The sequence below is a fragment of the Malania oleifera genome, chromosome 9 (genome assembly GCF_029873635.1).
Source record: "Malania oleifera isolate guangnan ecotype guangnan chromosome 9, ASM2987363v1, whole genome shotgun sequence".
Taxonomy (NCBI): Eukaryota; Viridiplantae; Streptophyta; class Magnoliopsida; order Santalales; family Ximeniaceae; genus Malania; species Malania oleifera.
The window spans coordinates 15,173,206-15,186,022 of record NC_080425.1 but is presented as its reverse complement, the minus strand read 5'-3'; the positions used below and the strand labels follow the sequence as shown (position 1 = coordinate 15,186,022).

Sequence of the window (12,817 nt, the reverse complement as noted above, 5' to 3'; positions counted from 1 at the left end):
ACCCTGATTTCTTAGACATCACTTGTTAGGGGAACAATCCCTATTATACCTCCTACAACAACTACACCACTTCCACAAGTTCAACATAAAGGCTCCACTTCACACATCCCACCAAACCTCACTTATTCTCCTTCAACACCCATCATGTCCTATTATATCCCCTAAATCACTATAAATTATCTAAACAAGATTTTGGAGAAGAATCAGAAGAAGCCTCTTGTTGCGGAGATGAACTTTAGTAGATACAGATCAAATTATCTCAAATCCCTACCTTAAGGACTACACCAGTCCTAAATTCAAACTCTTCAACAGCAAGTCTAGTAATGCCAAGGAGCATCTGATGAAATTTGTTGAGACATGTAGCCTCTATAGTTTGGATGATGACCTTAAGTTAAAGGAATTCTCCAAATCCTTGATTGAAAAGGCATAGTCATGGTATGTTAATCTCAAACCAAGGTCGGTGGAAACCTAGGGTTAGATGTGCCACCTTTTTTTTTGTGAAAAATTATTTTCCACTCTGGAGAAGATGACTTTGGTGGATCTTAGCAGGAAGCATCAAAAATCTAAAGAAGCTTTTATGGAATATGTGAAATGTTTTCAGGAGTACATGTTAGACATCCAAGACAATATTGAGCGGAAGCTTGTGAAAATTTGCATCCAAGTGATTTTATCGAATATCAAGTGCACTTGGAGAACTTGGCATTGTCATCCTTTGCTACCCTAGTGGAAGCTACTCAAAGGCCTAATAATTCCATTCGAAGAGATTTGGAAAGAGAGGTCTCAATGTGATACCTCGGTAGATGCAAGAGTGGGGCATAAGATGTTGGCCTTTATAGATGACTTTTGTGCATATAATCAAATTAAGAAGGCTCCATGGGATGCAAAGAAAATTGCATCCAAGTTGCCCAAACTAAAATGACTAACAATTAAAGAGCTTTATATGAGATTATATCTCACTTCCACCAAAAATTTTCCTAGGTGAGCAAGAATGCCTAGTTTTATTATTTAAGCATATTTTACATGGGAGAACTCCGCCTGTGATGCACTTAATGTCCTAATTTTTTCACACACAGTTGGTCCCAAGCCCGGGTTAAGGAGGAGGGTTGCGTTAGGTAGCTGACAGCCAGCGTAAAATTTGTCAGATCACTACGATATGAATCCTTACTGAATATTTGTTGGGGCGTCCCCTACGAGCGACGTGTTGCACTTGAACCACCCGGGTGTAGCGAAAAGTGGGCGAGGATGGGCTAGGTCGTCGCCCCAAAGCGACGCGCCGTGTTGGCGCCCGGGTACAGTGTCAAATAAGCGAGGGTTCCTGCATCATTCTGGACGTGAGCAGGTAAAGACGTTAGTTCAGGAAACTAGGATTAGATTAACAACTTGGAATATAGGGACACTTACGGGTAAAAGCATGGAAATTGTGGATACAATGATTAGAAAAAGAATTAATATAATTTGCCTTCAAGAAACTAAGTGGTGGGGGAGAAAGCTAAAGAAATCGATAAATTAGGATTTAAACTTTGGTACACTGGAAAAGAAAAACATAAGAATGGAGTAGACATTATTATAGAAAAAAACTTAAAAGATAGCATTGTGGATGTAACTAGAGTACGGGATATAATTATAAAAATCAAGATGGTATTAGGACAAGAGATAATAAATATCATTAGTACTTATGCTTCTCAAGTTGGCTTAGTAGAAAATCTTAAGAGACAATTTTGGGAAGATATGGATAGTATTATACAAGGCATACCAGGGACTGAGAAAATATTTATAGGAGGAGATCTGAATGGACACACGTTAGAAGAGATAATAAAAATTATGAGAGGATACATAGAAGATATGGATATGGAGCCAAAAATGAGTATGAGGAGATGATCTTAGACTTTGCTATGTCATATGATTTTAGTATAATGAATACTTGCTTAAAGAAAAGAGAATAACCTTTAAAAGTGGACAAAATAGAAGTCAAATAGATTTTTTTTTTTAATTAGGAGGGTAGATCGTTTATCATGCAAGGATTGTAAAGTTATTCTAGGTGAAAGTCTAACCACACAACATAGAGTCTTAGTGTTAGATATATGTATTAAAAAATGGAAGAAAAAGGATAAAATAAACCAGTGTATGAGAACTAGATGGTGGAACCTAAAAGGAGAAAATATAATAAAACTTAAAGATAAAATGATCAAAGATGGGGATTAGACCTTAGAGGATGGGATAGATACAAATACTCTTTGGAATAGATTAGCTAGCTCTATTATAAAGATAGCAAAAGAGATTTTAGGTGAATCAAGGGGAAGATTCTCGAATAGCAAAGAGAGTTGGTGGTGGGATAAAGATGTACAAAAAATCATAAAGACAAAAAGAATTTGATATAAAACGTGGCAAAAATGTAGAAACAGAGATAACTTTGAAAAATATAAGGAGGCAAGAAAAGATGCAAAAAGGGCCGTTAGTGAAGCTAAATATAGATCATTTAATAGTTTGTATGATAGATTAGGTACAAAAGAAGGGGAAAGAGATATATTTAAACTTGCTAAAGCTAGAGAAAGGAAGAGCAAGGATTTAGGAAATGTAAAATGTATAAAAAGTGAGGATGATATTGTCTTGGTTAAGGACGAAGATATTAAAGAAAGATGGCGAAGTTATTTTAGTAAGTTGTTTAAGGAAAACCAAATAGAAGGCTTAAACTTAGAATTGTCAAATGAGGAAAAGACTAAAAATATAAGATTTATTCGTAAAATTAGAGTTAACGAAGTTAAGTTTACACTAAAAAAGATGAAAAATGGGAAAGCTATGGGACCAGTTAACATCCCAATTGAAGTTTGGAAATGCTTGGGTGATAACGGAATTATATGGTTAACTAATTTATTTAGTACAATTGTAAGAACTAGGAAAATGCCAGATGAATGGAGGAAAAGCACTTTAATATCTATATACAAAAATAAAGGAGATATTCAAAATTGTAATAACTATCGTGGAATTAAACTTATGAGTCATACAATGAAACTATGGGAAAGGGTAGTTGAACAAAGATTAAGGTTAGAAACGATCTCAGAAAATCAAATTTGGTTTTATGCCTGGAAGATCTACCACAGAAGCTATTTATCTTTTAAGAAGATTAATAGAAAAGTTTAGGGAAAAGAAGAGGGACTTGCATATGATATTTATTGACCTTGAGAAAGCATATGATAGGATACCTAGGGAAGTTCTATGGTGGGTTTTAGAAAAAAAGGGTGTATGTTGTAGGTATACCGATGTCATTAAGGATATGTACGATGGAGTAATGACTAGTGTAAGGATTATAGATGGAGAAACTAGAAAAATTTCAATTGCCATAGGTGTACATCAAGGATCTGTTTTGAGTCCTTATCTTTTTACTTTAGTGATGGACCAATTGACTAAGAGTATTCAAAAGGAGGTTCCATGGTGTATGTTGTTTGCAGATGATATTGTATTAATTTGACGAAACTAGGGACGGAGTAGAGGCTGAGTTAGAATTATGGAGAAAAGCTTTGGAATCTAGAGGCTTTAGGATAAGTAGAAATAAAACAGAATGTATGACATGTAATTTTAGTAATGATAGGAGGAATATTGGAGACAAAGTTAAACTTGATGATGAAGAAATAAATAGCACTTGTAGATTTAGATACCTTGGATCTATTATGCAAGCTGAAGGAGAAATTGAAGATGATGTAATGCATAGATTTAAAGCAGGTTGGTTAAAGCCCTTTTGAACTAGCCACAGGACAACAACCATTGACGCCCAATACCATTGCTACAGGGTATACAGGCAACAGTCCAATAGCTTACAAATTTTCCAAAGCGTGGCATGAGCAAACTAACGTGGCCAAATAATTTTTGGCCAAAGCAGCTAAGAAGATGAAGAAATAGGCAGATAAGAAACAGCACACGTGGAATGAAACTTTGTCTTCATGAAACTCCTTCCCCACCAAGTTAGAGCATTCAAGAAAGTGCACAAGGGGCTGATAAGGAGATATGAAGGACCTTTCCTAGTCATTCAACAGGTTGGCAAGGTGACCTACCAAGTGAAACTACCTTCAAAACTCAAAGCTAAGGACCCATCTTATTTTCCATGTAAACCTACTCAAGCCACATCACGTTGACGTGGAAGATCCAAGCTGAGGATGTTCAAACAAGGGCTCCCACATCCATAATTACTTCTTATGACAAGATGGTGAACTGCATCCTTACTCATCGAGTCATTCCTAAACGAGGGATTATACAAATTATGTGGAGTACTTGGTGAAAGGGAAGGAACAGCACAATAGTGAAACAAGTTGGGAACATGAAGATCCTTTGTGGCAATTCAAGAACGGAATAGCCAACATCCAAGAAAAGGTTAGGACAAGCACGTCAATGGAATAGGTGGGGGAAAACGTCGCACTCGCCGGCTGAATAGTGGAGCAAGTTGGGAGAAGACTCTTTGTGGCAATTCAAGAACGAAATAGCCAACTTCCAAGAAAAGGTTACGACAAGGATGTCAATAGAAGTGGTGGGGGAGAATGTTACACTAGCCAACTCATGGGTGACGTGGGGGCAAGTGAATGCTTAGGTGGACATTACATGGACATTTAAGTGGATTTGTCTTCATAGTCTTCTTGAAGAAAGATCTAGAATGTGCAATTATTACATGTAATTATTATAATCTATAGAGTCTTCTTAAAGAAACATCTAGAGAGTGTAGTCATTATAAAGAGTTATAAAGGAAGTAAATATTTCCATAGAGCATTCTAGATGCTCATTGTAGATCATAGGATTAAATTGATCTCCACCATTGGTTAGGGAGGGTGGAGTAGTACAAATAGGAGTCGAAATCTCATTTTTAAGCATCCAAGCAAAGTGAGTTATATATTCTTCTTACTCACATTCTTCTCCTTTTAATTTCTTTCATTCATTGCTTTGTGAGCTTTGTTTGAGTGGGTTAAGGCTGCCTTGGCACTCTTTAAAGTCTTCCAAGAGTGTCTAAGTGTTGCACAGGGATTGGTGGAAACTCCCATGCCCGTGACAAGTGCTCAACACTTGTTAAGACTTGGGGAGTCCTCAAAAGCAAGCTTGACATACATGGGTGAGCACCAAATTGACCCAAAATCTTAAAGCATCAAGTCTTGGGTCCAACCATGAATATAAGCACTCATCATCCATTCAACCTTTCCAATGTGAGACAAGCTCAGAAGTACAATTCTCAACAGTCATGTCATGGTCCCACACAGATGTATACCAAGGAAATCTTGGACTTATATGGCTGGTTTAGGTTCCAACTATGTGATACGCTTTTTATAAGAAAAAACTGTGATACTAGTAGGCCAAAGCAGACAATGCCTCACTAGAGTTGGACCGAAGTTGTCACATTTGGTATCAAAGCCACCCTGAAGGTAATATCATGTGGGTGGATCCTAAACAAAAGGTGTAGGCCACTAACGAAGGTGTCAAAGATTGAACGAGAAAGCACGTTGGATGTGTACTAGGGATCCCTTGGACTTAAGATGTTGGTTCAAGCTCCAATTATGTGAGGCACCTTTTGTAAGACAAAACCATGAGACTAGTGGGCCAAAGCAGACAATACCTCACCAGATTGGGCTGAAACCTTTAAATTTAAGGCAACTTTTATAGGGCAAAACCATGAGGCTAGTAGGTCAAATCGGAAATACCTCACCAAAGTTGGGCCGAGACAATTCAGAATTTAGAATCAGTGATTGGTTCAAGTTCAACTCAAAACTGGTTAACAAAATCATACTTGAATATAGTGTTCAGTGCTTAACACTTAATTTTACCAAATGCCTTCTAAGCCTATAAAAGGCCCCTATGCATTAATTTTATCAAGAATTGGAATTGGAATTGGAATTTTTTTGTGGTGGACATTTGCCCTGCATGACTCTAATGTTCCAATTATTTGTTTTTTTGCTAACATCAAATAGAAGAGTACAGCTACTACTACATCCAAACCATATGGCCGGGGTAAAATTCTGTTTTGTTGTAACCAATAAAATTAAACTCTTGACCCAAAAAAAAGGAAAAATATACCATTGACATTGAGGGCTGCTAAGGACCAACAATTTTAGTTATTCTTTTCATAACATGTAAAATCCAGCTCACATTAACATTTAATATGTCAGTAACTCAAAATACCATCCTCTTACCAGTTCAAACTTGGGCAAACCTGTACATTTAATTGATAAAGAAAGAACTAAAAACAGCCAGAAAAGTATCATATTCCAGTATGTATATTATACAGAAGATCATGAGAATAATTTACCTCAGGAGAATCTTTTGTTCGTAAGGTTCGTATAGGCCCAGGACACACAATGGTCACTCTAATTCCTTTCTGGGAGAGCTACACTCACAAAGAGAAACAAGCTAATAGTAAATATTAAATTATTAATAAGATTATAGAATGTTACTAGAAAGTGAATTTAGAAGGAATAGACATGATAACAACTTAATGAATTTGTTAGTTCCATTCCAATTCCTTCCTTTGGTTCAATGACTACAGCTTCAAGTAGTCTACAATAGAAAGTACCCCTGCAAGACTTATCCATCTGTTCCATAGATCTGATTTTATTCTAAATTATGTTTTTCTTGTTCCATCTTTTTGTAGCATTACAACCAATATTGTTAATACAAGTAAAAGAAAATAAGGGACTTCTACATACCATTTTTCCAAGAAAATAAGGGACTTCTACAAACCATTTCTGTTACTGGACAAATTAGTATAAGCTCCACATAAACCATCAGCATGCTTTAGTGTAGCCAGGTTCTGTAAGAAACCTCCCCAACAATGTCATTTGTCATTAGTAACTCAGCAGTACATTTTCTACCTGACGAGAAGGCACCTATAGAAATAAAAAATCAAACGATCCCTCCACTGAGTAATTCCAAAAAGAGTGCATGTTTTTCACAGCCCAAGACATAGGCCTGAATGGTCATCACATAGCCGGTAGCCCGTGTTTGGTGCATCAATATTAAGGGATTGGACAGGACAATAGGTAATTAATCCATGCACATGGTAGTAGAGGTGGTTTGTTCCCCCTCCCTGCCCAACACCCCCAAAAAAATGGCCAACAAGACCAGGCCACATGCTGAGTTTCAGTTGCCAAAGCATAAAAATTAGGGGGGGAAAAAATCCAGGGCTACCCTCCCTGTTCAGTCTTCACACAATGTCCGATGCAACCGCTGGAAGCAAGGACCAACCCATCAACTTCCAGCTCTCTCTCTCTCTCAAAAAACTGTAAGATGATTGTGCTCAGATCCTCGGGTTATCCTCAGATCGGCAAAAACAAAGCACAATTGATCACCCAGGTTTTTTTTCTTTTTCTCTTTTTTTTTTTTAATTTGCATAAGACTACTGTGATTTGTTATTTGAGGTATTTAATTTGAATGGGTTGCTGTTCCCTCCCCCCCCCACCCAATTTTAATACATTTTTTGTCACCTGGCCTAGGATGCAATCCACTATTCAATCTGAACAGGTTGCGGAACTATTGTGGTTGGGTTTTTTTTTTTTTTTTTTTTTGACTTATTATTACACCAATCCAAATAGGTTGTTGATACTTTATGGGTCCTTTCTGTTTTTTGGGTTTATTTTAAATTGCATGATTGGAGGATGATATATTGATGTTGCAATATGCATATTGAGAAAACCCAATAACCAGTTTGATTTGATAGTTTGGAAGTACTTTATGTTCTGTCAAAATCTTGGTGTTGCACTTGGTGTTTTAACCTGAACACAAAGACGGTCCTAAGCACATATAAAGGAAGATGATTATGTTAGGTAGCTTACAATTAGCATAAAACTTGTCAAGTTAGAAAGATTAGCAACATGGAACATAGGAGTCAGCACTGCAATTTGTCAGGGTCAACTCTGGACATTTTTGGCAAACTCTGCGCTTTCCCATCACATTTTCTTTTTCTTCTCCCATCTCCTTTTCTCCTTGATTTTCGGGCCTTTTTCTTTCTCATTTTCCTTCCCCTAATGCTTTAGAGCGGTCTAGGTTGTTCTAGGCAATTAAGGGATCGTTGCATGATGTCAATAGTCATTTTTTGACCAAACATTTAACAACATAGCTAAACAATTCAAGAAGTGAGCTAAAACAAAGAAAAAGGAATTTTGTACAAGGCGGTCAACCAACCACTTAATGGTGGTTGACCGGTCGCTGTTCTTCTCATCTTTCCGTACATGCGTGAGGAGATTTTGGCGCCACCCTGATAGCAGTCGAACGGTCTCAAGGGATGGTTAACCATTTTAGTTAATCTTCAAATTTTGAATTCTTTTGATTTGATTGGATGTTGATTCTGGGGGCGCCAAGTGTCCATGTCATTGCCACATGTCAAGTAACAAACCAAGTTGTTGTCGGTGGTTGAAATTTTGAATTCAAAATTCAAAATTTCAAACCCTTATTTCCCTCCACCATGCATGGTCTATAAATAGACCATGCATAGCCTGTTTTCTACACATCCTAGTGGGGGATAGGGTGAGTCTACAACAGAAGAAAACTTGGGTTTTGGGGTGTTTTGAGAAGAAATTTGCACTTGTTATTTGAGAGATATCTCTTTACTTCAATTGTCCATTCATATTTTTGGGCTGTGTGGGTGCATTTTCTAAGTATTCTCCCACTAGAAATATAAGTCATTCTTGGAATTCAGGTTAGTCCCATCCCCCTTCTATGTAATTTCTAAGTTTGCATTGCAATTATGGATGCATATGTTTATGTTGTTACGTTCACTTCAAGTGGTATGATATTGTGAGTGGTCTTTTGTGCACTAGTGTTATTTTAGTGTCTCAAGAATGGTTAGCATGCATATTGCGAAGCCACTTTGGCTTTGACATTATTTTACCCAAAAAGTGCATCTTTGAAAAGAAAAAATTTGATTCTCAACATCTTTCTACCTTTTTCTTTACATATACATGTCAATTTTTACAATTGGCATCTCATCTTCGATAGGCGTAGATAAGATCTATACGTAGGTTTCATAAAAATTGCATAAAATTTTGAAGAAGGGTGGATTTTGCATGCAAGCGGTCAACTGACCATTAAGGCGTGGTCGACTGCCCAATCTAGAGGTTGTACATCAGCCCTTTTTCCTAAAGAATGGACTGGAGCCCTTGTACCATCTTGGTATTTCCCTTTTCAATAGTATGGCAAATAATATTGTCAGATGACGACAAAGCAATTGCAACAATTTCTTGGTATTATCAATTACATGGCAGACTCTGTTCCAAGGTTGGCAGTCTATATGGTGCCACTGCATCAGCTATTAAAAAAGAAAGATGTGCCCCCATGGGAATCTAGACACACTGAAGCGATAAGGTCACTTAACGGGATGGCTATGCAATTGCCACCTCTCTAGATTCCTGACAAGGGAAAGAATCCTGTAAACTAATGCAAGTGATAGATACTAGGGTGCAGCTTTAGTTGCAAAAAAAGATGGGACTAGGCAAGTCTGTGGATACAAGAGTGGAGCATTCTTTGAATGCTTGGCTTTAGGAAGCTACATGCTGCTCCTGTGTCAAAAAATGCAATAACTTTGATTGCCTGTGTCAAATTTATACAGTGAGAACCAGTTAGCCCATCTACAAAGTTGTCCTTGCGGGAGGATATTTTGCTTGAATTGTATCATCTTTTCAGGAAGAATAGAACAAGAAACACACTCAGAGATATCAGATATCTCATTAATTGATCATGCTGAATACAAGAAGCGATAAGGTCACTTAAAGGTATGGCTATGCAATTGCCACCTCTCCAGATCCTTGACAAGGGAAAAAAAATGGACTTTTTCTTGAATTTTGAGTCAGTGATTGGTTTAAAAACTTACCAGAATGTATGGTCGAATCTACTAGCTGATGATTTGATGTGGTTTAATGGTTTTCCCCATAAAAAACTAAAAAATGTCATTTCAAGTGTTTTCAAAAAAAACAAAAGATTCAAAATGAATGTCCATGATGCGACTTTAGGACATTTTTCAAAATGGTTTTGACTCAGTTTTCAGGTGATTTCAAGGCAGGTTTGCAGTTTTCCCACCCAAAAAAAAAAACAAATTTTCAAGTTAATTTTAGAAAATATACCATTTTTCAAAGTAACACCTAAGTGGTTGTGGGAGGAAAAGTTATTAATTTCTAAAGTTCTTCTAAAGGGAGATTTCTAAAAAATCAAAGTTTTTTTAATTAAAATATGATTTTTCATTTAAGGTTTCAAGTGGTTTTCAAAAAAATTCCAAAATGTTTTTAACTGGAAATTGAAAATATTTTGGGGAACTACAAGTGGCTTGATCCCATTTTCAGTGTATGTAGTCAATCTATTCTCACATAGATGCAGCCACATTTTTAAAAAAACATAAAACATCTTTTGTACTTGTTTATTGTTTTATTTTTTATGTTTTGTTCGACGATTTGAAAAGGCACTAATCAGTAGGGCCTCCATGGGGCTTTGGCCTCTACATAGACACCTTGAAAGTCTTTCCAAAGGGTGAGGAATAACCAAAAGTTTTCTGAAATAAAAATAAAAAAGGAAGGATGCTTGCTACAGGCGATCGATTGCTCGTTAGGGGATAGTCAACCAACCTTACCCGAGAACAAAGCAGGTCGGTCGGCCTTTGAGGGTGGTCGACCAGTTCCTGCCCAACTTTAATTTTTAACAAGTTTTGACCAAATATGATTTCAGAAAATGGGTTTTCTTAACACACACGCAAAAACACAAGGTAAGAGCAGTAAGCATTCTTAAAATGGGTGCTTTAAGGTGTTAATCCTTGAATTATATTTAAAATGAATTAAGAGATTACCTTCCCTATTCACAATAGTACTCTCAAACCTATAACTCTTTGAAAAAGATTTTCCATTACTCCTTTTCGAAAATTAAGATAAAGTAGCAACTCTGTTTTCTAAAATAAAAGGATGGGATAGATAATCAATGTTTGGTTCTCTACGCTTCACTCATTTTTCAAAATGGTCACCAAACGAATTGGCAATAAAACAAGCCAAAAGGTCCGGCATCAACACACAAAAATTGAGAATTATTCTATTTATTTAAAGTTTTTCTTCTCAAATTTTTGTAACCTTGTTGGAATTCGTTTGGAATTTTTAACTATTTTCCTTATGCACGAGTTGAAGTGTTCTTTCAAATGAAAAAAAAATCAAATAACAAAATAAACAGTAAATTAATTTTGGCACATTTCAATAAAGGATTTTTTTAATTAAAAAATAATGATAGGCATCTGAAGCTCACATGCAGTGCATGCACTTGTACACAGGCTTGATGGCCAACCCGGTGTCATTTATTAACTATGTATTTTCAAAAAATAAAAAGATAGGGCGCATGAGACAGAAGGACCCTTTCACACCCGTGTTTCTATTACATTTATATACCAAATCTTTGCCGAGAGAGCCTTTGAGATACCACAAAATCCTACAAACAACATCCCAATGTGGTTGTTTGAGATTTTCCATAAACTAACTCACCTCCTTGACTGCAAAAGATATGTCAAGTCTAGTGAAAAATAAGTAGATCAACTTGCCAACCAACTACTCATATCAACGTTTGTCCTCAAAGTCCAATTCAACATCCCTAGACAACTTCACATTGGGACCCCATAGGAGTATCAACTGGTTTAGCTCCAACCAAACCAGTCTCACTTACCAAGTCCAACATATATTTTCGTTGATACAGACTCAACCCTTTCTTACACTATACTTTCTTAATACCAAAAAACATAACGCAGAATACCCAAGTCCTTGATTTGAAATTTTGTTTGAAGCCACTGCTTAACATTTGCAATCCCGCTATGGTCACTGCCAGTGATGATGATATCAGTCTTAAATTTCCACGAGGTTGTTGAAATTTCTAGTTTCTGTGACCCTCGAAATCAAAATGGCAATCGATTTCCGTCTAGCATAATTTCCTTCAAAAGCTCAATGAATCGTCCAAAATTTATCGAAATCTCAAAATTTTAGCAAAACTAGTTGAAATTTGAACTATGCAATGAAATTTCCTCAAAATTCAAATGATAGATTAGGAGTGAAATGAAATTTCTCTCTTCAATTATTTATTTATTTTTATCGAAACAAAATATTAATACAAGTGCTTTTGAAATTATATGAAAAATAAACCTACAACGACATTTTATTTAACCATTCATGTCTAAATTATCATTATTTGTATAATAAATAATATTTAAATGATTAATGAATTTCATTTGTATTAACTGATTCACTAAATATGTTTAATGTACATTATCTTACAAATATGTTTGATGCATATATTATACTACAACTTCTCCAGCTCATACACAACATAGATGTATTTACTTGTAACATATTAGTCCTAAAACTTATATTAAAGCTTCATAAAAGAATTCCATGTTTTACTACTGATTTCCATTATTTTTCAAAATCCAAATTGAAATTGACATCAAAATTGAAATTTCCGTCGAAATTTCCATACTTTTAGAGCTTCAAAATTTGAGTCGAAATCAAAATTTAAAACCTTGAATGATATCATCAACATAAACTATTATAAGTGCCACATCTGTCTCTGTTTTGCAAACAAAAACCAAATGATTTGAGTAGCACTGGATAAAGTCAACTGCACAAACTAGAAACTACAGCACTAAATTTGTCAAACCAAGCTCAACGAGACTGTTTACGACCATAAATGGCCTTACGCAACCTGCATACTTAACCATCCTTCCCCTGAGCAACATACCCAAAAGGTTGCTCCATGTATACCTCCTCTCACAAATATTTGTACAAGAAGGCATTCTTCACATCCAACTAATATAAGGGCCAATCAAAATTAAATGCCAATG

General features: G+C 36.1%; 1 protein-coding gene across 2 annotated transcripts in view; it reads right to left on the bottom strand.

Annotated features, from left to right (window-relative positions):
- Positions 1 to 12,817, bottom strand: part of LOC131164315 (uncharacterized) — a 49,341-nt gene that overhangs the window by 5,264 nt on the left and 31,260 nt on the right. For both annotated transcript variants that reach the window (XM_058121421.1, XM_058121422.1), the window contains exon 9: positions 6,278 to 6,355. In XM_058121421.1, the coding sequence (XP_057977404.1) occupies positions 6,278 to 6,355 (78 nt within the window). The remainder of the gene's footprint in view (positions 1 to 6,277; positions 6,356 to 12,817) is intronic.